We start from the raw sequence: 24,363 nt of genomic DNA, 5'->3' as shown, positions 1-24,363 counted from the left end.
GGTATTCTGACTTTTTAAGTAAAAATCTTAAGTAAAAATCAAGTTAGTCTTTATTGCTTTTGTAATGTTTCTATGCTAATTTATCATTGTGATTTTAGGGAATTGTCCGCCCTGTCCAAGAGTTAGTAGGCAAAAATGTGTCTGTGGGAAACAAATAGCCGAAAGAAGCTGTGCAAGTCCACTGTGGCACTGTGATCAAGTAAGTGTAGGGGTTGGAGGGGTTGTATTAAAGAGTACACAAAGCATAAACAATTAGAAATGCTAATGAGGTTTAGCTACATAAAAGAAGAATAGCAAATCAAATGAATTATTTTCATGTTTTAGGAAACTATTTGCCAATTGAATGTAATTTTAATTAGTGGAGGAAATTTTTTTTCCCAAATTAATTGCTATATGTTGAATTTTGGATTCAGTACATATGTACTCTGCTTCTTTCTCTCTCTCCTTCCTTGTCTTTCCCTTCTCTTCAGCTAACACTACCCCCTTCTTGAGTTAATCCAATTGAGAAAGTAGGATTTTGTAGATTGTCCTAGAATTGACATGGTTTTAGTATCATTTGGAAATCTTTGGTAGATGGTCATATGAAGCTCTATGTACGTTTTCCCCTTTATTTTAAAAATAGACTCTTTGGTACATAGGAAGTGTTTGTGTGTATATGTATATGATATCTATGTAAGACATAAAGCATAATGTGAAGAACATAAAGAAGTTGCTTGTGATTGAAAAATAGATTATGTCATGGACAAAGTCTTTTCTGTTAACTTTTAAGTCCTTCACTAGTGCTTATTGCATTTTATTTTAGGTATGTGGGAAAACACTGCCATGTGGTAATCATACATGTGAGCAAGTTTGCCATGTTGGTGCTTGCGGAGAATGTCCTCGATCTGGGAAAAGGTTCTGTCCATGTCAGAAGTCAAGTAAGGCTTTTTTAAAAAACTTTAATGGAATACAATTATTTATCATGTTCATTTAGAGCATGCTCTTAATTTAGATTTTTGTGTGACTTCATAATCTAATAAAAATACCAATCTGATATTAGATTTTATTTTACATTTGGTGAGAGGACAATATAGCTTAATGAGTTAAGAGCTCAGACATTGGAGTCAGGCATATCCTGGTTCAAATTCTGCCTTCATGAATTGTAGTTTTCTCAAGTTAAATGCAGTAATAATACCTTTGTAAGATAAAGAGAATGAAATGAGTGAGAATTAAATGATAAAATGCAGATAAAGTATTTGGTGTAGTGTCTGGCAATAAAGGTGTAGTGTCTGTCATAATCATAGGCTGTTGTCAGTATTGTATTGTGTATTAGGTTATGGGTTAATATAATTTGGCTGCTTTGAGATTAGGCTTAGAAGGATGCAGTTTGAGTCTACTTCTTTGACTCTGCACCAATACCAACGTACATATTTGTAAGATTATTGCCAACACTTAATATGTTTAAGTTAAAGGTCAGTTTCATAATGTTCTCAAGTCTACATTTTTTTTTTCCTAATCCTGTGAGGTTGTTAAGAGCAAATTTTCTTTTTATAATTCTAGAGATTGTAGAATTCTTCATAGAGGTTTACATAGTCTTACTCTTTTATTTAGATAAAAATTCATAGTCTGAAAGGGCTATTATTCTTTAGAGAGCCAAAAGAACATGGCATGTTGTTAGTGCTTTATAGCAATGTATCTTATTAACTCTGCCTTTTTGTCCGCTTTTAGAGTTTTCTTTGCCTTGTACAGAAGATGTACCAACTTGTGGAGACAGTTGTGACAAAGTACTTGAATGTGGAATCCATAGATGTTCACAGCGTTGTCACCGAGGTCCTTGTGAAACATGTAGACAAGTTAGTCATCTCCTATAATAATTAAAGAACCACCTATCTTTGTGTGTCAAATGGGATTATGCTATAATTGTTTTCCATTACTTTCCTAAACATCTGTGTGATGATCTGTATGAGTTTTGTGACCTAATATTTATGGTGGAGAAGTAGGAGAGTTGCCAACAATTAAATCTAAAAATTACCCTTTTTTGATTTTGCTTGATATAAGTTTAAGTTTTGTCTTTTTTTATAATCTGGTGTGGGGTTATTTGTTTCCAGAAGATATTCAAAGCAATGATGAAGTTGACCTAGTGATGATGGAAAGAAATACATGCCTAGAAGTGAGATGTTAAAGTTTATGTCCTTTTGGTTTTGACCATACTACTAGATAATCCAATTCTTTTGTTTTACTGAAACAAGATGTGCGCAGATGATATGGCATACCCAGATGTGATTTTAATGTGTTATTGTTTCACTATTTAATATCCAATTTTTGCTAGATATAATAGAAATTCTATGAAATCTTTATTGTAACAAAGTAAGATACAAAGAATATCTTAGGAAACTCAGCTTTATTTTTTGCAAAGTCCTTTATATGAAAGGACTTTTGAAACTTCTTCATTCTTTACTAATTATAGAGATTGCAATGTGGGGGGAAAAAACAAAACATGTCAACAAAAGTTAGTTTTAATAACATTTATTCCATTCTTCCAGGAAGTGGAAAAGCATTGTCGCTGTGGAAAACATACAAAACGAATGCCATGTCATAAACCTTATTTGTGTGAGACTAAGTGTGTTAAGATGCGGGACTGTCAGAAGCATCAGTGTAGGAGAAAGGTATGTGTAGTAAGCTTGGGAAACTGATTTAAAAATTGTTTTGAATTTGTCCTTTTTGAGACTGTGATAAGTGCCATCACGATTTGTTCTCCAGATATTCAAGCGTGTTCTTTGCTTTCCATATGAAATACTAATAAATATTCTAGATTAATCTTAATTGTTTATATTAGTGGGAAATCTTACCAAGGTTTTTAAGTGACAGGGGTGTCTTTTTGGCCCTGAGCATAAAACTTTTTTTTTTTTAATATTTTATTTATTTATTCATGAGAGAGAGAGAGAGAGAGGAAGAGAGACAGGCAGAGGGAGAAGCAGGCTCCATGCAGGGAGCCCGATGTGGGACTCGATCCTGGGTCTCCAGGACCTGAGCCAAAGGCAAGCACCAAACCGCCGAGCCACTCAGGGATCCCCAAGCGTAAACCTTTTGACTTGGTTCTTGGACTGTTTCTGTTCCCTGAATTTAATTTATTTTATTTTTATTTTATTTTTATTTTTTATTTTTAATTTTTAAAAATTTAAAAAATTTTTTTTGTTCCCTGGATTTTAAAACATAGTAGATGATGATATAGGTGATATTTAAATAATTTCTGGAAATGGTTGTGCCTTCTCTTGGCAGTGGTTCTTTCTCAGATTTTGGTTATTTTCTTATTATACACGTAAAGATCAGTACTCAGCCAAGGACTCAAGGATCCTTTCTTGAGTTCTCTAGAGTTTTCTCTGTGGTGCTACCATTTCTCCACAAATTCTAGCCACACTGACCTCTTTGAAGTATGAATTTTGTCCGCTCAACATGATGATACTCCCAGACTCTGCTTGTGATCTTCTTCCTTGTGTTGTAGCCTAGAAACCAGGTCTAAGCAAGTGCTACCATAGGACTCACCTTGTTTGTCTCTCTTCTTTTACAGATTGTTGTACTGTGCTGCCCAGTTGTCTAATGTCTAAAAACTGCTGCTTCATGTATTTTGCCTTATATCTTAGTTGTTTTTTAAAAAAAAGAGTAAATCTGATCATTATTACTCCCATCATGGTCAAAACCAGAAATGTTGAAAGGCTTATTCAAGTCATGGACCACATAACTTTCTTTTTCTCCCACTGTTACTGGCAGAGTGATAGGCACATAGTATTCTGTGGCAAATATTCATCTAATTGAATGAACTATTTTGACTTTTAGTTGCTTTTCAATACTGTGTATTTTGTTTTGAGCTATTTTTCTACACTGAGACTTGTTCTTAAGTAGGTTACAACCCTAAGTTTTTTTCTCTTTTTTTTCCCCGAGTTTCTTTAAGACAGTTGTAGTCTGTATTTTTTTCCCTAAAGTTTGGATATATGAGAAGTCAAGGAAGGAATTAGGATGGCAAGATGGGCTTTAAGTAGTTGCTGTGTGTTCATAAATGGAATTGGGGGAGGTCTGCTAAAGTTAGAAGCAATTAGCCTTTCATTCCTTTAGTCTTTGATGCCATGATTTGAAAATAACTGCAGACTAATCTATACATTGAACCATACATTAATTTATTTTCATTACATTTAAAAAATAGACTTGTTTGCCTGAATTGACTATTGGATTTGACCAAATCCATTCCTTTGGTTAATGTTGGCAGTCTCTGCTTAGATAAATTAGAAATGAAGTTATCTAATGGGACTGTTTTAAGTCACAGAATAATTAAAGGGCAAGGAAATTTAGCTTGACTTCATTAAATTAGGTCATTATCTATTTAAATTTATAAGTTTTTAATGCAGTCTATCTAGAGAGAGTAATGTTGATACTCTTGAATACTTTTATTCTTATGGTGAAAAGTATCTCTTGCTTTTCATAAGTTTTGAGAATAATTAATAATGACGTTTATATTATGTATGGTTTTCAAATGACCTGTTCTTTATATATTGCTTTTCCTTCAGTGTTGCCCTGGAAACTGTCCTCCTTGTGATCAAAACTGCGGACGGACTTTAGGATGTAGAAACCATAAATGTCCATCTGTCTGCCACAGAGGTAAAATTTAATAATAACTGTAATTTTGTTTATATCTATATAGTGATTTATAGTTGATAAAGAGTTGTTATATTCACTGCCTTACTGTTAACAATCTGGAGAAGGTAGGACAGTCACCATTATCCCTATTTTACAAGGAGATTAAGCTAAAGACGATTCAGTGACTTTCTCAGAAATATCTAGTAAAGCAGTATAGCTTAAGATTTGAACCCAGACCTTCTGAATATAAAAGTTTTGTTCTGGGATCCCTGGGTGGCTCAGCGGTTTAGTGTCTGCCTTTGGCCCGGGACGTGATCCTGGAGTCCCAGGATTGAGTCCCACATCAGGCTTCCTGCACGGAGCCTGCTTCTCCTTCTGCCTGTGTCTCCGCCTTTCTCTCTCTGTGTCTCTCATGAATAAATAAATAAAATATTAAAAAAAAGTAAAAGTTTTGTTCTTTCTGTAACACATGTTATTTCCTTCTCAGCTTCCCCTACACAGTTTTTAAATTAATTAAAATGTTCTATGGTTTTTAATTAAGTCTGATAAGGGATTGGATGTATCCTAAGCCAGTGGTTCTCCACCTTTTTGGTCTCAAGATCCATTCACATTCTTATTGTACTCAAAGACTTTTTGTTGATGTTGGTTTTAATCTATTGGTATTTTTTGTATTTGGAGTTAAAATACAATATAAGAGTGTTTATGATTTTATTTAAAAATAGCAATAATAAACCCATTATATATTAATATGGTAACTTTTTGGGAAAATAACTATATTTTCTGAAAAATATATAGTGAGAATGATACTGTTTTACATTTCTGCAAATGTCTTTAATATCTGGCTTGAAGGAGGATAGGCAAAATTCACATGTATGTTTCTGCATTCAATTTGTTGTTACACCACTTGACCATGGCATCTGGAAAACTACTCTATGCATGTGAGACTTTGCAGACCTCCTGAAAACATCTCAGGGTTGCTGAAGTTATTAGACATTGAAAACTGAATGGATGGGGTACCTGGGTGGCTCAGTTGGGTAAGCGTCTGCCTTCAGCTCGGGTCATGATCTCAGGGTCCTGGGATTGAGCCCTGAGTTGGTCTTCCTGCTCCGCAAGGAATCCTTCTGCTGGCTTGTGCTCTCTCCTCTCTCTCTTTCAAATAAATAATAATCTTTAAAAAAACAAAAGAAGAAAAAAAAACCCGAGTTAACTTTATCCCTTTGGAGTACGATGCTATGAAAAGAAATACTGATTGTATAGGGTAGTGGAAAGGGAAGTGTTAGGGTCAGAGGTTCTAGTTCAAATCTGGACTCTGCAACTTAGTAACTTTATGACCTGGGACAAACTACATTATTTTTGTTAACTTCCTTTGAGATTTGGTGGATACTAGATACCTCCCTTAATGACTTAATCCTCTCAAAAATCCAAAAAGTATATTGTGCTACTGTTATTTTGTATAATAAGGAAACAGGCAAAGAGACTGTTGGCCCAAGGTCATAGAACTAGTTGCAAGGGTCAGATGTGAACTCAGACTTTAATGATGTTTCCATCCTATCACATTGCCTCTCTGTTAGGAAAAGTGGCATATTCAGTTAACCCCATAGACCTTTTCCTGTGAATGTTCTCTGATTGGTTAGTACCTTTAAATTGTGAAAGAATTTTATTTTAAAAAATCATGTTATGTCTTTGATTCATTAGATTTCATTAACACTCTAAATTTAGTCATTAATTCAATTAAAAAAGTATATTTGAGTGTCTAAGTACCAGGCACTGGGAACAATATTGACAAAGTGCCTGCTCTTATGGAACTTATTTTTTTTACTTCTCCTCTGTTAAAATATAAATAAATAATCAAATTAATACGGAATATCAGATAGTGACAAGTATAGAAAGAAAATCTAGCATGATCCATGGGAGGACTCTAGAAAGATGACATTTGAGAGGAATCCCAAAAGAAGTAAAGAATTAGAAGCCATGTGAAAAAGGAAGTGGGATAGTGTTTTGGGCAAGAAAGCAGTAATTGCAAAGGCCTTGAGACAGGAGCATTTGAAAGAATTCACAAAGAGAATTGAAGTAAGTGATCAGAGGGGCAAATGATAGATGGGGTCAAGAGATGGTGGATAAAGGATTGCTGGACAAATAATATGTATAGGACCTTGTTGATGTGGTTAAAACACTTGGCCTTTAATTAGAAAACCTTAAGTAGTTGAATTATCGTAAAAGAAATTGGATCAGTGGTTTAGAATTCTCTCACCAAGAAAACATCAGGCCTAGTTGATTTTTACACGTGATTTTTAACATTTAAAATCTCTGTGTGTGTGTGTGTGTGTGTGTGTGTGTTTAAGTCCATAAAATATTTGAGAGGATACGTAAAAAAGGAACATGTCCCAACTTACTATATTATCTACAAAGAAAGTAAGAGAAAATTACAGGCCAATCTAATGCATAAACATGTTTGTAGGGACACCTGGATAGCTCAGCAGTTGAGTGTCTGCCTTTGGCTCAGAGTCTGATCCTGGAGGCCAGGGATCAAGTCCCACATCAGGCTCCCTGCGAGGAGCCTGCTTCTCCCTCTGCCTAGGTCTTTGCTTCTCTTTCTGTCTCTCTCATGAATGAATAAATAAAATCTTAAAAAAAAAAAAAAGGTTGTAAAATATTAAAATTTCTGCTACTCAAATCCAGCCATCTTACAATAGTATTAGCTATCTAAAACCTTAATTTTTCTTAATCAGGTTGGGTGTATTCCAATTATGTATGATAAGTTTAACTTTAGTAAATCTAATGATGTGATTCACCACATTAATAAACTAAAGGAAAAGTTGAAACTATCTTAGTGTCTAAGAGCAGTTGATGGAATTCAGCATTCATATTTGACAGTAAACTTAATTAGAAATAGAAAGGAGCATCCTTTGCCTGATAGAGAGTACCTGCAAGAAGGGTAGAGCAAGCATCATACTTAGTGGAGGAGTGTTGAAAACATATCTCAGTCTTGTAGTATATTGAAGCAAATCCTATAAATCCTTCAATATTCATTTCTAAAGGGTAGATTCTTAACCTAAAAATAGTTAAAAATATTTCTTAGTATCAGCAAATATCTGCTGTTCCATTATCTCATAAATATCTTCATTTTTTACTTTAGTTTGTATGACTCAAAAACCTGTAACGTTGACATATTGCAATTGGTTGGTGTCTCTAAAGTTGATGAATCTATACTTTTCTTCCTCTCTTTTTTCTGTTTTCCTTGTCAGTTATTTAAGAAACGAGGTTGCTTTATTTAGTCACAGAGTCTAGATTTTACAGATTGCAACTCAACTCTGTATTTCCTATAAATTATTAGAGGTTAGATCAGATCCAGATTCTTTTTTTGGGGGAGGGGGGCAAAGTATTTACTTATTTATTTTTTTTTAAAAAGAAGCTTACTAGTCCCTAACAAAATTTACTTTAATGGAAAGTATGTGGAAGATACTGTTAAGATGCATCTTTCACCGTTTGTTTGATCCACAGTTACATTAAGATGTATAGAGCCATTATTTCATGCCGTTTTCCATCACTGGAGACACCTTCATGATCAGGGTTGTACGGTAACTCATAGGAAGAGGTGTGAACTGCATGTTTGTCCTGTGAACATATGAAAGTTTGACTACGGTTCTCGAATGCAATTACTGGACGGGTATACCCATTTTGGCTATTGGCCACTATAGTTGCATTCTATATGTTGCTTTTTCATTTAAAAAATATCACTGAAGCTGATTTATCTGTCATGTTGAACAGGAAACTGTAACAAATTCTGTTGATGGCTAGGAAGACTTTACAAAGAAATTATCTCTTTTTCTCAAGATTTAATTTCAGAAAAGGAAAATTGATGCTGTAGTTTAGAGTGGCAAAAAGGTGTTATGTTTGATAAGTTCCTGTTTGAATTACTGAAAATGAATGAAAATTGTAAAGTGTAGAAAATGATACAATATGCTGAATGAGGACAGACTTAAAGGTCATTATTAACTTGTGGAAAATATGACACCTGATCATTCTTTTAGAAAGATAAAATAAAATTTGATCAAGTGGACTACTGCTTGTCTTACCATCAAGAAAATATCTCACTGGATTATATTTTAATTTTCAAAACACTGAAGTGTAAATTTGGTAACTTGTACAATACATAAATGTTTTTCCCTATGATGCTTTTTACTCTCATTTTCTTATTCCATGTTCATTATTTGAATCAGAATCCTCTGTTCCTTTTAGGATCTAGTTTAAGAGGCTTTAAACAGAGTACTTTTCATCATTAGTCTGTTTCTTAGCAGGTTAACTGCTCTTCAGTATTCTGTTTGGTCCTGACACATAGGCAGCAGTCTCTTATGATCCTCATTCCTTAGGTGAAGACTTCTATTCCCTTCTTGGTATTTCATTTCTAGTGGGGAACCTTACTTATTAGAACACTATAGTGGGAAGAAAGCCCTGAAGATAGATGTCAGAGCCTTAGAATTTTATAGCCTGTTTAAAAAAGTTTATTTTGTTTTTGTGTATTCCTACCAACCTGTAACAAAGCTGAAACCCAAATAACTTTGCCTTAAAATGTTTAGAAGAGAAATATTTGGAATTATAGCTTAAAATAAAATAATGGTTTAGAATTAGCCCTTCACAAAGCACAAGTAATCAAAAATCAAAACCTGATTACTCTAATTAGTAATTAATTAAATTAATTACCTGATTACTCTAAAGCACAGTGTTTAACATACATACCCAAAAAAAACTTTCAGCAGCACATTCCAGTCAAGTGCAAAGGAAAGACTTTTTAAAATTGTTTAAACCTCTAGTAAACATGAGCTGGTAATTCCAGGCAGTTTTTCTATAGTCATAAAATATTTAATCCAACCTTTATTAATAACTTGTATTAATACTCAGTAATTAATTAAATTACTCTTACTGGGGAATTTATCTAAAAATAATGTGCTTGAATAGAAGTATGTATGAAAATAAGCCAAAGAGATGATTGATAATGTTAGATTTTTCCAAGATGTAGATCTATTTTGCTTGTGCAATGGTGATTAAATGATTAATGTGTTAAATTTGTTATTTAGAATGGAATTTTTAGCAGATTTTAAAGAAAATTCTAAAGCTTTTTAATTGAATTACCAGTAAAGATATAGAAAAGTATACAATAAGTATACAGCTTGATAAGTTTTTATGAACTAAACATAACCAAGTAACCAAAACTCAGATGACTAAACAGAACATTACCAGTATTTCCAAAACCCTTCTTGTATCCTTCATAACCATAATCCTGGTTTCAAACAGTATATATTAGTTTTTCCCATTTGTTTTATATAAGTGGCATCATATACTACATACTCTTTGTGTTTGGCATCTTTAGCTCAGTGTTGTGTGTGTATGTGTGTGAGGTTCATTCACATAGTTTCTTTATTATCATTGTAGAGTATCCAATTGTATGATTCAACTCTCGATTCAGCTTTTGAATAGTTAAGACATTTCTTTTTAAGTTTCAGACTTTTTTTTCAGGCAGTTGTTATCCCTGCCCAGAAACTGTAGATGTGAAGTGCAATTGTGGTACTACAAAGGTGACGGTGCCCTGTGGCCGGGAACGTACCACAAGACCACCCAAGTGCAAAGAGCAATGTAGGTTAGTATGAGATTCTGCACAGACTTACATCTGGTGTCTTACAAATTTAAATTCATATTGATTTTTAAAATTATTAGTATTTTAAATTTTGCTTTACTGTTCTAAAATACTAATATTCATGGTATTCTTGTTCTGTATGGAATTAGAAGATACATAAATAGATAATTGCACTTTAGATATAATTGTTCAATGATCAAAAGTAATTTAAAAAATTGTACTTTATGATTTAGTCGACCACCAACTTGCCATCATACAAGTCAAGAAAAACATCGCTGTCACTTTGGCTCTTGTCCTCCATGTCATCAACCTTGCCAAAAAGTTTTGGAGAAATGTGGTCACTTGTGTCCTGCTCCATGTCATGATCAAGCATTAATAAAGCAAGCTGGCAGGGTAAGGGAATATATTATTAAGAGGTAGTGCATTGCTCTGGGTCATGCTTTCTTAATTTTACTTAGTCATTCAGCAAGCAATGATTAAGTACCTACTGGGTGTTAAGCACTGTGATAGGAGCTGGGGTGCAAGGTAAATAAGACTTGCTCTTTTGTCTTAGGAAGCTCATGGTATAGAATAGGCAAGAAACCAATAAACAGATGTTTGGTAGTGTCATGTGATAATCATGTAGGAATGCCGATACACATGAATTAGGCAGTCTTCCTTTATATATTGTGATTCAGGATTATAGATATCTTCTGATCTCAAAATTCATTCACTAATTCAGTGAATATTTATGGAGTCCTTGCTGTGTGTTAAGCATTGTCCTAGCTGCTAGGGAGACAAGAGTGAACAAAATAATGAAGATTACATTCTGCTGGTGGAAGTTGAATTTTAGAGTTCTGTTTCTCATTCCCCTTTTGGATAATAAGTCAGGGAAGCTACATTGCCTTTGTTCTGCCCTTTAAAAACTGTGGAGTCTGCCTTAATTTTTAATACCAAATGTGTGTGGAGGGGACTAATCTGATAGAATACAGATGGAATAAAATATTTCAGTAAGCACAATTTGGTTACTTGAAAAAATTTCAACTTGCTTGAGCAGAAGATATATGGAACTATTTTCTTAGGTTCTTATAGTGGCCATATGCTTTAATTCCTCTACTTTAAATTGTTATGTCTTTTACTTGTAGCACCAGCCTACAGGCCCTTGGGAACAGCCTTCTGAGCCAGCGTTTATTCAAACTGCATTACCTTGTCCTCCATGTCAAGTTCCTATTCCTACGTAAGTATTTTAGAATTTTAACTTTAAGAAAAACAAATTTTTTTTGACACAGTTCAAAATGTACCTTAAGGTATCTCCTTCTCTTTATCTTTGTCCAATTCATCATTATTTCAGGCCTAGTCTATAAACCAGTCTCTCTGTCTTCAGCCTCATTTTTTCCTAAGTACGTTTTACATACTGCTTGAAAACCTCTAGCTAGCTTTTTTTGAGTCTTCCCCCAGCTGGAGTTTGGTGTCCTTCTGAGTTTCCATAGCAACTCACACTTACAATAATTCATCCAAGAGATCATCATCTGTTAGTTTTCCCAACTGACTCCCATGCTAGTGTGTGAGCTCCTTGAGGACAGAGGAAAGCCAGGTTATAGGTAAGGCAAACTTAAAGGAAACACTGAAAATGAAAGAAAGTAGTGTTCTGAAAAGTAGTGTTCCCAGGAAATGACCTGGGTTGAGCTATAAGGAGCCAAACCTAGGGTACTATGGAATCCTGGAATGGTTCATCCTCAGAGAGTAGAGGTTATAGATTATAAGAGTAAAAGAAGCACCACGTTCTGGGAAGCAACATAAAATTAGAAAACAGGTTGTTGTCTCCCAGTAATGTTCCTAATTGAATATTGGTTTGCCTTCTCTACCTTTTTAAAGAGAGTTCTTGTTTACTTTTAAAAGCTCTGACTCCTATTTTGTCCTTCCACATCTTTCCTCCCAGTTTAAGTGGCGTGTGCATTTTTAAATACTGGTTGTGCAGTCAGGTTGGGAGGCACAGTGCTGTTGGGAGCTATATCTACAAACAGAAGATTTTAGTCTGTATATTAGTGGAGGGGGATTCATAGCACTAAAACTTTGTATAAATATAGTCAGTTATCTTTGAATTTCTTAAGCTGTCTTACAGGAGGATTATTTAACAGATACGCATATCTTATTTCATTCAATTTCCTCAAAGTCTTAGGTTGGATTAAATATTTTATGACTATAGAAAAACTGCCTGGAATTCCCACCTCATGTTTACTAGAGGTTTAAACAATTTTAAAAAGTCTTTCCTTTGCACTTGACTGGAATGTGCTGCTGAAAGTTTTTTTTGGGTATGTATGTTAAACACTGTGCTTTAGAGTAAGAACTTGAGTCCAGGGTTGTGCTTCCTTCATGCTAACTACTACCATGAGTAAGTCATATATCTTCTCTGTTTGTAAAATGAGGAAATTCTGGATATTTACAAAGATGTCAGAGTAGAAGAGAGAATTTTTGGAAGTCCTTATCAAATAATATGTGTTGTGCCTAGTAAACAATTTTTTTCTTAAAGTCTTTTTTCTGATATCAGTATAGCCACTTTTACCCTCTTTGGCTTATAGTTTATGTGGAGGGCAGATTCTTAGAAATACAAAAACTTCTGAAACTGACTCAAAGAGAAGTAGAAAATCTGAATAAACCTATACCTAGAATGTAACCAAAATTAGTTTAACCAGAGATTAAATTAGTAACCAAAAGCTTACCATAAAGAAAAGCTGAGGACTAGTAACTTTACTGGTGAATACTACCAAATATTTAAGGAATTAACACTCATGTTTCACTATGGAGACACTTCTTATTCAATGAAACTTGTATTTCCCTGATACTAAAAGCAGAAAAAGACATCACAAGAAAACTATAGATTAATATCCTTTTTGTATAAAGATACAAAAATTTTCAACAAAATACTAGCAAATTGAATCCAGCAACATGTAAAAAGGATTGTACATCATGAACAAGCGGGATATATCCCAGAAATAAGAGAAAATTAAAATATCAAAGTAATATTTTATCACAAGAATAAAGGACAATCCATAGATACAGAAAAACATTTGACAAAATGCTACATACTTTCTAGATAAAAACACTCAACAAACTTGGATAAACAAACTCCCTCAACCTTATAAAGGGCATCAATAAAAAACCCTTAATCATACTTAATGGTGAAAAACTGAGAGCTTTCCTGTTATGGACAGGAACAAATTCAGATGTCTGCCCTTGCCCCTTCTATTTATGTTTATATTACATTAGAGGTGCTAGCCAGAGCAATTATACTGGAAAAAGAAATTAAAAATGTCTCCACACTGGGAATAAAGAGGTAAAACTATTTGTACTTTTAAATGACATGCTCTTACATATGAAAAATCTTAAGGAATCCTTACACAAGCTATTAAAGATAGTAAATGAGTTTGGTAAGGCTATAAGAAACATTAGTATACAAAAGTCAATTCTGTACACTAGCAATGAACCATTTGAAATTAAAATAATTGTATTTCCAGTGGCATTAAAAAGCAACTTGTTTATTCAAATTAAAAGAAATCTAAGATTTTTAAACACTGAAAAGTAGAAAACACTTTTGAAAGAAGTTAAAGAAGACCAAATGCTATGGTACTGGCATACGGATAGATATATAGATCAAGGGAATAGAATCAAGAGTCTGGCCATAAACATAGGAATTTATTTCTAATCAGTTTTTGATAAGGATACTAAGACACTTATTTAAATGGAAAGACATCACATGTTTGTAGATGGGAAGACTTAATATTGTTAAGGGCACCACTACCCGAAATGATCTACAAATTGAACATACTCTGTCAAAATTACAGTTGCCTTTTTTGCAGAAATTGTCACCAAAATTCATATGGAAATGTGAAGGACCCAAAATAGCCAAACAGTCTTGAGAACAAACAACAAAGTTAGAAGACTCACACTTCCTAATTTTAAACTTACAAAACGATAGCAGTCAAGAATCTGTGGTATTGGTGTAAGGAGAGACATATTGATCAATGGAATAGAATTGAGGGTCCAGAAAGAAACTCATATGTTTGTAGTCAATTGATTTTTTTTTTTTTTAAGATTTTATTTATTCATGAGAGACACAGAGAGGCAGAGACACACAGGCAGAGGGAGAAGCAGGCTCCTCACAGGGAGCCTGATGCGGGACTCAGTCACGGGACCGGGATCACGCCCTGAGCCAAAGGCAGACGCTCGACTAACTTGAGCCACCCAGGTGTCCCATCAATTGACTTTTGATTAGAGTGTCAAAACAATTCAGTGGGAGGAAGAATGTTTTATGTCAGCACATGGTGCTGAGAGAACTGGATATTCACATGGAAAAAAAATGTAATTGGGCCTCTACTTCACAACATATATAAATATTAACTCAAAATGGATCAGAGATCTTAAAGTAAGAGCTATTAAATAAACTCCTACAAGAAAAGATAGGTATAACTCTTTCTGTCCTTGGGTTAGGCAGTGGTTTGTTACATATGATACCTAAAGCATAAGCAACAAAAGTCAACGGAGGTTATTAAGCACAATTTCTTGATTGTGCTTCAGGAAACAATAAAAAAATTGAAAAGACAACCCACAGAATGGGAGAAAAAGTTTGCAAATCATATATCCCATAAGAATGATTATCCAGAATATATAAAGAATTCTTAAACTGAGAAGCAAAAAGACAATACAATTTAAAAATGGGCAAAATCTTTGAATAGACATTCCTCTGGAGAGTATCTTACAGATGGCCAGTAAACATGCGAAAAGATGCTTAAGTAATTGTTAGGGAAATGCGATTAAAACCACATTAAGATGCCATTTTACACTTAGTAGGAAAGCTAAAATAAGACAAATGTTGGTGAAGATCGCGAGTAGTTGGAACCATTGTACGTGGCTGATAGGAATGTAAAATGGTGCAGCTACTTTGGAAAGCAGTTTGGTAGTTTCTCAGGAAACTAAACTTGGAGTTACCAATTTTACTCTTAGGTATACACTGAGAATTAAAAGTACATGTTCACAAAAAAACTTGGACATGAATGTTACAATAATAGGAGCATTATTATTAATAGCCAGAAAGTGGAAACAGATATCTATCGACTGATGAGTGAATAAACAAAATGTGGTATAGCCATGTAATAGAGTATCATTCAGCTATAAAAATGCATGAATTACTGATACATACTATAGCATGAATATCTTTGAAAACAGTAGTTTAAGTGAAAGAGGCTGGACATAAAAGTTCACATAATATTCTATTTATATGAAATGTTCAAAATAGGCAAATCTATAGAGGCAGAGAGCATATCAGTGGCTGCCAGGGGCTGTGGAGTGACTTCTAATCTTTACAGGGTTTCTCTGTTGCTTATGAAAATATGCTCAATGCTGCTGATGGTTACATAACCTTGTGAATGTACTAGAAACCACTAAAATGTATTTTTCTTTAGGATATTTATTTATTATTATTTATTTATTTATTTATTTATGAGAGAGCGTGCGAGTACAAGCAGTGGGGAGAGGTAGAGGAAGAATCAGACTCCCTTGCTGAGCCTGGAGCCTGATGTGGGACCCTATCCCAGGACCCTGAGATCATAACCTGAGCTGAAGATATTAATTGACCGAAGTAGCCAGGTGCCCTGAGTTGTATTTTTTGAAAGTATAAATTTTATGGTATGTGAGTTTTATTTCAGTTTTTAAAAGGAGGCAAACCCATATAAAGATCCTTCTAATTCTGATATAAAGATTTTTCAGTGGCATATATAAGATCATAAAGTATATGTTAAAATTATTACTTGTCACATGAGCTATCTATGTAGTAGAATTTCTTTCTTAGAGTAGAATGTTCATGTCCTCTTGTTCCATTTTTAAACATAACATGACTTTTAATGATAATTTGGTCACATGGTGATAAGAATTCTGAATATACGTGCTGTATCATTTATGGTGCCTTTGGTTTCAAGTTATAAAGAACCTAAATAAAAAGGGACATACTAACTTTTATGCCCTGCACAATTAGACGGGAGATAGAGCAGCTCTGTGGTTAGTTAAGCTGGTTAATGCAGTGATCATCACAGGCCCACATTCTGTCTATTTTATCCTCAGTGTGTCATCTTTGACCTCAGGCTGTTTGGCTTTCTGATCAACTTCCCATCCAGATAGGAAGTTTCCATAGAGAAAAACAGAAACTGTTTATGCCTTCTGTTGTCATCATCTTTTTTTAAAGAGTGAGAAGCCTTTTCCAGAAGCCCCATAGCAAAGCTCCTTTCACATTTCATTGGCCAGAATAGGATCACAAGACAATTTCTAAACCAGTCCCTGGAAAGGGATGCAAAATGTTTATTTATTTATTTTTTTAGTTTTTTTAGATAAACTTTATCTTTTTTGATATATATATATACTAATTTTTTTAAATAGACTTTATCTTTTTTCAATAATTTTCAGTTTTATAGAAAAATTACACAGAAAGTACAGAGTTCCCATTTGATCCTGCCACACATAGTTTCTCTTGTTATTAAGATTTTGTATTACCGTGATACATTTTTTTTTTTTTTTTTTTACAGTTGAGGAACTGATAATATTATAAACTACAGTCCATGGTTTACATTAGGGTTTACTTTTTGTGTTGGATGGTTCTATGAATTTTGATAAGTGCATGATCTCATGTATCCACTATCCACCAGTACTATAGCAACCAGAGTAGTTTCGCTGCCCAAAAAATGTCCTATGCTTGTTCATCCCTCACTTCCTCTCCCTGAAGCCACTGGTTACCACTGACCTTTTTAAAGTCTCTATAGTTTTGCCTTTCCCAGAATGTCCTATAGTTGTAATCATATAGTTTATAGGCTTTTCAGCATATTTCATGTAGCAATATGCATTTAAATTTCCTCTGTGTCTTTTTATGTCTTGGTAGCTCATTTTTTTTAAATTACTGAATAATATTCCATTGTATGAATGTGCCACAGATTGTTTATTCATTCACCTATTGAAGGACATTTTAGTTGCTTCCAAATTTTGAAAGTTATGAAGAAAACTGCTATAAATATTCATGTGTAGATTTTGCCGGATCATATGGCAAGCCTGGTTTAGCTTTGTAAGACACTGCCAAACCATCTAACCAAGTGGCTCTACCATGTTGAAGTCTCACCAGCAGTGAGAAAGCCCGTTACCCGGTATTCTTGCCAGCATATGCTACTGTCCGTGTTTTGGGTTTTAGTCATTCTAATAGGTGTGCAGTGGCACCTCATTTTAATTGACAGTTTCTAACAGCATATGATGTTCAGCATCTTTTCATATGTTTATTTGCTGCCTGTATGTCTTCTTTGGAAGGTGAGGTGTGTGTTCTCCAAATCCCGACCATTTTTTAATTGGGTTGTTTGCTTTCTTATTGAGTTTTAAGATTTTTTTTTACATTTTGGATATAAGCCCTTTACTAGATAAATGTTTTCCAAATACTTTCTGCCATTTTGTGGGTTTTAAGTGTTTTCATTTAAACTATCATTTAAGTGTTCTTCACAAGGCAGATGTTTTGGTTTAATAAAGTCTAGTTTAACCATTTTCTTTTGAAGATCATGCTTTTCGTGTGTCTAAAAAGTCATCATTAAATCCAAGTTACCTAGATTTTCTCCTTTGTTTATAGTTTCACACTTCACATTTTGGTCTGTGATCCATTTTGAGTTACCTGTTGTGAAAGGTGTTAGCCCTGTTGGGATTTTTTTTCTAGGTCAATGTCTTTATCCCAGCACTACTGTTTGTTGAAAAGATTATCCCTTTTCAGTTGCCTTTTTCCTTTGTCAGAGATCATTTGACTATTTTTGGGTAGGTCTGTTTCTGGGCTGTTCTGTTTCATCAATCTGTTCTCTTAGCAGTACCATGCTGTCTTAATCACTGTAGCTTCATAGTTTAAGTTGCATAGTGTCAGTATCGTGTTGTTCTTCAGTACTATATTGGCTATCCTGGGTTTTTTGTTTTTCCGCATAGACTTTAAAATCAGTTTGTTGGTGTCCACTATTAATAAATTGCTGGGATTTTGATTGGAATTATGTTGAATCTAGTTGAAGTTGGGAAAGAAGCAACATTTTAACAATATTTGCACCTTCCTAACAGTGAGCATGGGATATCTCATCATTTATTTAGATTGTCTTTGATTTCTGTCTTTTGCCCATATAGATCACTTACATATTTTGTTAGATTTGTATCTATTTCATTTATTGTGCTAATATAAATGATAGTATGTTTCAAATTCCAATTGTTCATTGCTGGTATATAGGACAGCAGTAGGTTTTTGTATGTTAACTTGGTATCCTGCAACTTTTCTATTATCACTGTTATTTCCTCATGTGTTTTTTATTCCTAATAATACTAGTAGGCTTAGCACCTTTGCTTCAGATAGTCTTTTTGAAGAATTTGAAATGTTTTCTACTTATTTATTTATTTATTTATTTACTTATTTTGCAGAGAATGTCTTGGGAAGCATGAGGTGAGTCATAGGTACAAGTTTTAAGTGAAGCTTATAATCTATACCCCTTCTATATGAGGATTATTAGAAATGACAAAGTCAAGGTATTGTTTTTTTAAGTGCTCTCTAAAAAAGTACAAGAGTTTATCTGCAATTTTTTTTTAAAGATTTACTTCTTTTTAGAAAGCACACATGCATGTGTGCACATGGAGGAAGGGGCAGAGAGAGAGGGAGACAAGTAGACTCCCCACTCAGTGGGGAACCTGACACAGGGCTTGATCCCAAGAGCATGAGATCATGACCTGGGCTGAAATCAAAAGTCGGACGCTCCTGACTGATCCACGCAGGTGCCCCATGCTGATTTTAAAATATTTTGTAGTTTTGGGAATTAGCCTATGTATATGTGGTCACTGTCACATCTTTATATTGAATTTCCCTTTTAGGAATGGAGTATTTTGCTTTGACATTCATTTTTTGGACTTTTTGATAGGTTACTTTGATTTTGATAATAACTATTATTAATGAAACTGTGGTAGACCTTTATGAAACTTGTTCTCAAGTGATAACAGAGTCATTTCAGAAATATGGGTCCAGAAACTTTTGTGTGTGCTGCTAATCTTTTTTTTTTTTTTTATAGGTAAGTCCACTACCATGCCATGCTGTAGGACCCTACTCTTGTAAGAGAGTATGTGGACGAGCCCTAGATTGTCAGAATCATACGTGTATGAAAGAATGCCACAAAGTAACTGAAATTGATGCCTGCATTGGCAAAAACAAGGTAATATCCTAAGGTTGAATGTATATATACTTCTAGTATGCTTGAAACATTTTTTTGAATAATTATGCCATAAATACTTTTCCATTTTGTTAGAACTTTTTTCTTCTTTCTTGCCTTCATCCCTTCTTTCTTGCTATTCTTAATACAACCAACTTTAACGGCTTGATGTATATATGTATCTTTGTGCTAGCTTATGATAATAAGTCTTTTAATGTTCTCTTTACATTCTGTACCTGTGTTAATACATAGGCTTTGACTTTATGATAAAAGTATTGAAGTTAGGGGAGATCCCTGGGTGGGTCGGAGGTTGAGCCTCTGGCTTTGGCTCAGGGCATGATCCCAGAGCTCTGGGAACGAGTCCCACATCGGGCTCCCTGCATGGAGCCTGCTTCTCCCTCTGCATCTCTCATGAATAAATAAATAAAATCTTAAAAAAGTATAGAAGCTATGTGTCTATTTAGATAAAAGGTAGCAATATCACTTCTATTTTTGTCCATTTATATCTCTTAGTTTAGGCTAGAGTGTTCTCAGCAACTTTTTATGCCTAATATGTATGATAGGCAGTGTTCACAATTTTAATATTCCTAATCATTCTTTGGAAATAAAGTAATTGGCATCACAGATTAGGGCATGTGTGTGTGAAATTCACTAAAAGCATTTTACAAAGCATATGAGAAGTCAACCATTGAAAGATCTCTAAAATTACCATTTTACAAGGAAAAATAAATTTAGCTAATCAAATTTTAAATGATACTAAATTTTATTTTTAAACATTTAAATTCATCAACAAAAATCTAAAACAACAAAATTATTTTCAGTGGCAATAAAATACACAGGATTCCTATTAAAACAGAGATCCTGTTCTCAATTTTCTAGGCCATATGAAAGGTGCTGACCAAGATAATATAGGCAGAAATGTTTTCATCTCCAAGAATAGTCAGGAAAATCTTTATCATTAACTACTGCGCTCTTTCTCTACTTTTGTGATTGAGGAGGTTGTGTGTTCCGTGTGATATAGATAAAAGTTAAAATCACCCAGCGTCCCAGAATAATTGATTTGCCAGAGTTCCCTGCCAGCCTACATTTGACATGATGTGTGAATAAAAATAAATTTTTGTTATATAAACAATCATGTATTTTTAAAATATTTAATGTTTTTTGGTAAACTTCCACTCTTTAGGGAGTCAGAATACTATTAGCAAGTGTGTTTAATGAGGAATAAGCCAAAAATTTTAAGATTCATTTTACTAAACGGCATTAAATTTACAGATGCTTAAGTTTTAATATGAATTATATATTATTGAAAATTTCACTTGTATTGTTATTTTTTTGGTCTTTGATTTGGTGATTGTAAAGCATGATAACGTAAGTATTCCTAGTATCATTCTTGCTCTTATGCAGACAGGTAAATGTATTGCTTATAATTTCTTCATCCACCTGTGCTTTGATCCTTAATAAAAACATACTCATGATAAAATGAAAAATATTGGAATTACAAAATCATAGTAAAGTAATTACAATTCAAAATCACTTTAACTAGATAGAGTATAGCTACTATATGGCTTTCCTCCTCTGGATTTTAGAATATGAAGTGAGTTGGAAAAAAACACATTTTGAGGGACGCCTGGGTGGCTCAGTAGTTAAGCGTCTGCCGTCAGCTGAGGGCGTGATCCTGGAGTCCCAGGATTGAGTCCCACATCAGGCTCCCTGCATGGAGCCTGCTTCTCCCTCTGCCTGTGTCCCTGCCTCTCTTTCTCTGTGTCTCTCATGAATAAATAAAATCTTAAAACAAAACAAAAAATACTCATTTTAAGAGCTGATAGGGTACTGAATGGGGAATTATCTTGGATAATCCCAGCATTGCTTCATGGACAGTGGCTGTGGTAAAATATGGGTTATAAGTTATGTGCAATTCTTCTTAATTTAACTACAAGTCCATCTTTATCTTCCACTCAAGGAAGGCCACTGCAGTGCAAGTGAGTGAAAACTACATTATTTGGAGGATAACTTTGCAATCAGTTTAATTTATATATTAAAAGTGAAATAATTCATAAACTCTTCAAAATCAGTTTCTTACTGTAACGTCTCAATTGAGACCCACTGGAAAAGATCTCCTTGTATGTCTCTCTTGACCCAAATGGCTATGGAACTATTAATCCAGTTCCTACCTTAAATCCTAGCACAGAGCCTACAACAGAGCAGGTATTTAAAAGTGCTTATTGAATTGACTGGATTCAAAACTCTTTTGCTTCATATCTCTGTTCTGGTCTCTTTCCCTAGCCTAACTGGCAAATCTCAGTTCAGTCAAGGCTTTTTTTTTTGCAGGCAATGCCTCTGCTTGCTACCATTAGCAACAAATATATCCCTGTTGTCTAATTCATTTGGCTCGAGTAAGTGGAAAGCTGTTAACTGGGGATAGGTGTGAGGCTGATGGCAGATGAAGTGTTTTTCCCCAGCAAACCTGGGGACAGTTATTTTTTGAGTCACTGAAAGAAGAAATAATGAAGACAGTCTTTTCTCTTTGGGAAAAATCTATACCAAAAATAAATGAGAGGAAAAGAAAACATATGTACATAATCACACATAGACACATATATTTCTTATATAATTATGTTTGTGACAGACCCTTGCCACGCAGTGTTGTCCGTAGACCAGCAGCATGGGCATCACCTGGAATCTTGTTGAAAATGCAAAATCTCAGGCCCTGCTTCAGTATTTTAACATTTGCCAAGTAATTGATTATGCATAAAAATGTTTGAGAATCACTGTTAAAGGCAGTGTGTGTGATGTGTGATGTTTCATTGATTAAAAAAAATATTGGGGGGCAGCCCGGGTGGCTCAGCGGTTTAGCGCCGCCTTCGGCCCAGGGTGTGATCCTGGAGACCCAGGATCGAGTCCCACGTCGGGCTTTCTGCATGGAGCCTGCTTCTCCCTCTGCCTGTCTCTCTGCCCCCACCCCCTCTCTGTATCTTTCATGAATAAATAAATAAAATCTTTTTAAAAAATTGGTATAATCATCAAACTTGCTAAGAGTTTGGTACTTAATTGTTCCAGCCATTAAAAACAAAGAGTAATTTTGTAATGTGCTAGAGGTACTAATTATTGTTACAATGACAATCTTATTACAGTATGTAAATGTTGAACACCTTGAATTTGTAACGTATCAAATATATTTTAATGAAACAGGGAAAAAATATTACTATCAAGATTTATTTTCCAATTTGTAATAGTAATCCAAATGCTTATTCTGCTTTCTTTCTCATCATCTCATTGATTATAATAAGAATTGCTGCCCTCCCTGAATTTCCAGATGTCAGATAAATCAGAAACTCATTTTAAAGTTGATATGGGGACACTTAGGTGGCTCAATCAGTTAAGTATCTGCCTTCAGCTCAGGTCATGGTCTTGGGGTCCTGGGATTGAGTCCTGCGTTGGGCTCCCTGCTCAGCGGGGAGTCTGCTTCTCCCTCTGTCCCCCTTGCTTGTGCATGTGCTCACTTCACACTCTCTCTCTCAAATAAAATCTTTTAAAAAAAAAAAAGCTGACTTGACTAATCGGAGAATTATTGTGCATTATCCCAATATTATTCCCTAGGTTAGAATTTCTGGTTTTTCTTTTTTAAAGGAGAACTGTATAAGATATTTGACAGCTAGGCTTGCTATATTTCTGAATTAAGATAGTTTCTTCTAGAAGATAGAACTTGATATTATAAGTGATCCAGAAATATAGCTTAGCAGTACAAATTAGTGATTTTTTTTCCCCATAATTAGAAGGAAGGAACCTCCTCTCATCATATAATTTTTTTGCAGATAGGGAAAGTGAAGATTGTCAGGTGACTTGTTTGTGGTCAGGTAACAGGACAGTAGTAATCAGAAAGTAGTATCCCTGATGTCTTAACTCCCAGCCCACTATGTTCTATTCATGTTATTTAAATGAAAAATTATTGTAGGTGTACCACATAGCCAGGAAAAAGAACAAGCGAAATAGACTGTGTGTGTCATCTTTTTTTATGTTTGCATGTTTTGAGATTCATTGCCTATTTTTCTCCTGGTCTTTCCCATTTCAGAAAATTGTATTACCAGTTTTACCCAGTTCTGCAGATCAAAGGCAGGAATGTTGCTTAATTTCTTTCTACATTGTCCTTGTCCTTGTCTCACAACATGTCTTGTCAGATTTATCTTCCAAGTACATCCCCGAATCTGACCATTTAGTATAACCTCTACCACTAATGTCCTCATCCAAGCCACTAGCATTTTTCTTCCCTAGAGGTGTCTGTACTATTCTCTCAGTCAGCCTCTCTACTCCCACCTTTGTCGTACTGCATCACCTAGGTTAATCTTTTAAAGATGTAAGTAAAAAAAAAAGTTGTAGTCAAGTGTGTCATCTCCCTGCTCAAAACCCATCAGTAGGGATCCCTGGGTGGCGCAGCGGTTTAGCGCCTGCCTTTGGCCCAGGGCGCGATCCTGGAGACCCGGGATCGAATCCCACGTCGGGCTTCCGGTGCATGGAGCCTGCTTCTCCCTCTGCCTATGTCTCTGCCTCTCTCTCTGTGTGTGTGTGTGTGTCACTATCATAAATAAATAAATTAAAAAAAAAAAAAACCATCAGTAGCTTTCAGTTACTCTCAGGATAAAATCCAAATGGTCTTATGGTGGCCTATAAGACTTCATAATGATCTAACTTCTGACTACATTTCCTACCTCTTCACTCATCACTCACTTGCTCACTTCTCCTTCTTGCTATTTCTTGAATGTTCCAAATTTGTTCTGTGTCAGAGCCTTTGCACTTAGTGATCTTTTCTCTGGAACTCTGCATTCTTATGGCTCTTTCCCTTATTTATTCTGTTCAAACATGAACTTTATCAGTAGGCTTTCTTCTTACTGCTTCTGTTACTCCTTC

General features: G+C 34.6%; 1 protein-coding gene and 1 long non-coding RNA gene across 4 annotated transcripts in view; one reads left to right on the top strand and one right to left on the bottom strand.

The window, feature by feature from the left end:
• LOC125752355 (uncharacterized) overlaps window positions 1–24,363 on the bottom strand; it is a 64,732-nt gene that overhangs the window by 8,177 nt on the left and 32,192 nt on the right. For both annotated transcript variants that reach the window (XR_007401665.1, XR_007401664.1), the window contains one exon: window positions 5,626–5,776. This is a non-coding gene — a long non-coding RNA (uncharacterized LOC125752355). The remainder of the gene's footprint in view (window positions 1–5,625; window positions 5,777–24,363) is intronic.
• NFXL1 (nuclear transcription factor, X-box binding like 1) overlaps window positions 1–24,363 on the top strand; it is a 71,600-nt gene that overhangs the window by 21,260 nt on the left and 25,977 nt on the right. For both annotated transcript variants that reach the window (XM_049092938.1, XM_035714959.2), the window contains exons 8-17: window positions 99–199; window positions 803–917; window positions 1,708–1,832; window positions 2,523–2,645; window positions 4,539–4,629; window positions 10,123–10,243; window positions 10,474–10,633; window positions 11,365–11,456; window positions 18,686–18,707; window positions 19,324–19,464. In XM_049092938.1, coding sequence (XP_048948895.1) covers window positions 99–199; window positions 803–917; window positions 1,708–1,832; window positions 2,523–2,645; window positions 4,539–4,629; window positions 10,123–10,243; window positions 10,474–10,633; window positions 11,365–11,456; window positions 18,686–18,707; window positions 19,324–19,464 — 1,091 coding nt within the window. The remainder of the gene's footprint in view (window positions 1–98; window positions 200–802; window positions 918–1,707; window positions 1,833–2,522; window positions 2,646–4,538; window positions 4,630–10,122; window positions 10,244–10,473; window positions 10,634–11,364; window positions 11,457–18,685; window positions 18,708–19,323; window positions 19,465–24,363) is intronic.

This window comes from Canis lupus, chromosome 13, assembly GCF_003254725.2.
Source record: "Canis lupus dingo isolate Sandy chromosome 13, ASM325472v2, whole genome shotgun sequence".
In the NCBI taxonomy this organism is placed as follows: Eukaryota; Metazoa; Chordata; class Mammalia; order Carnivora; family Canidae; genus Canis; species Canis lupus.
The sequence above is the reverse complement of the archived record's forward strand: the minus strand, read 5'-3'. Positions and strand labels throughout refer to the sequence as shown.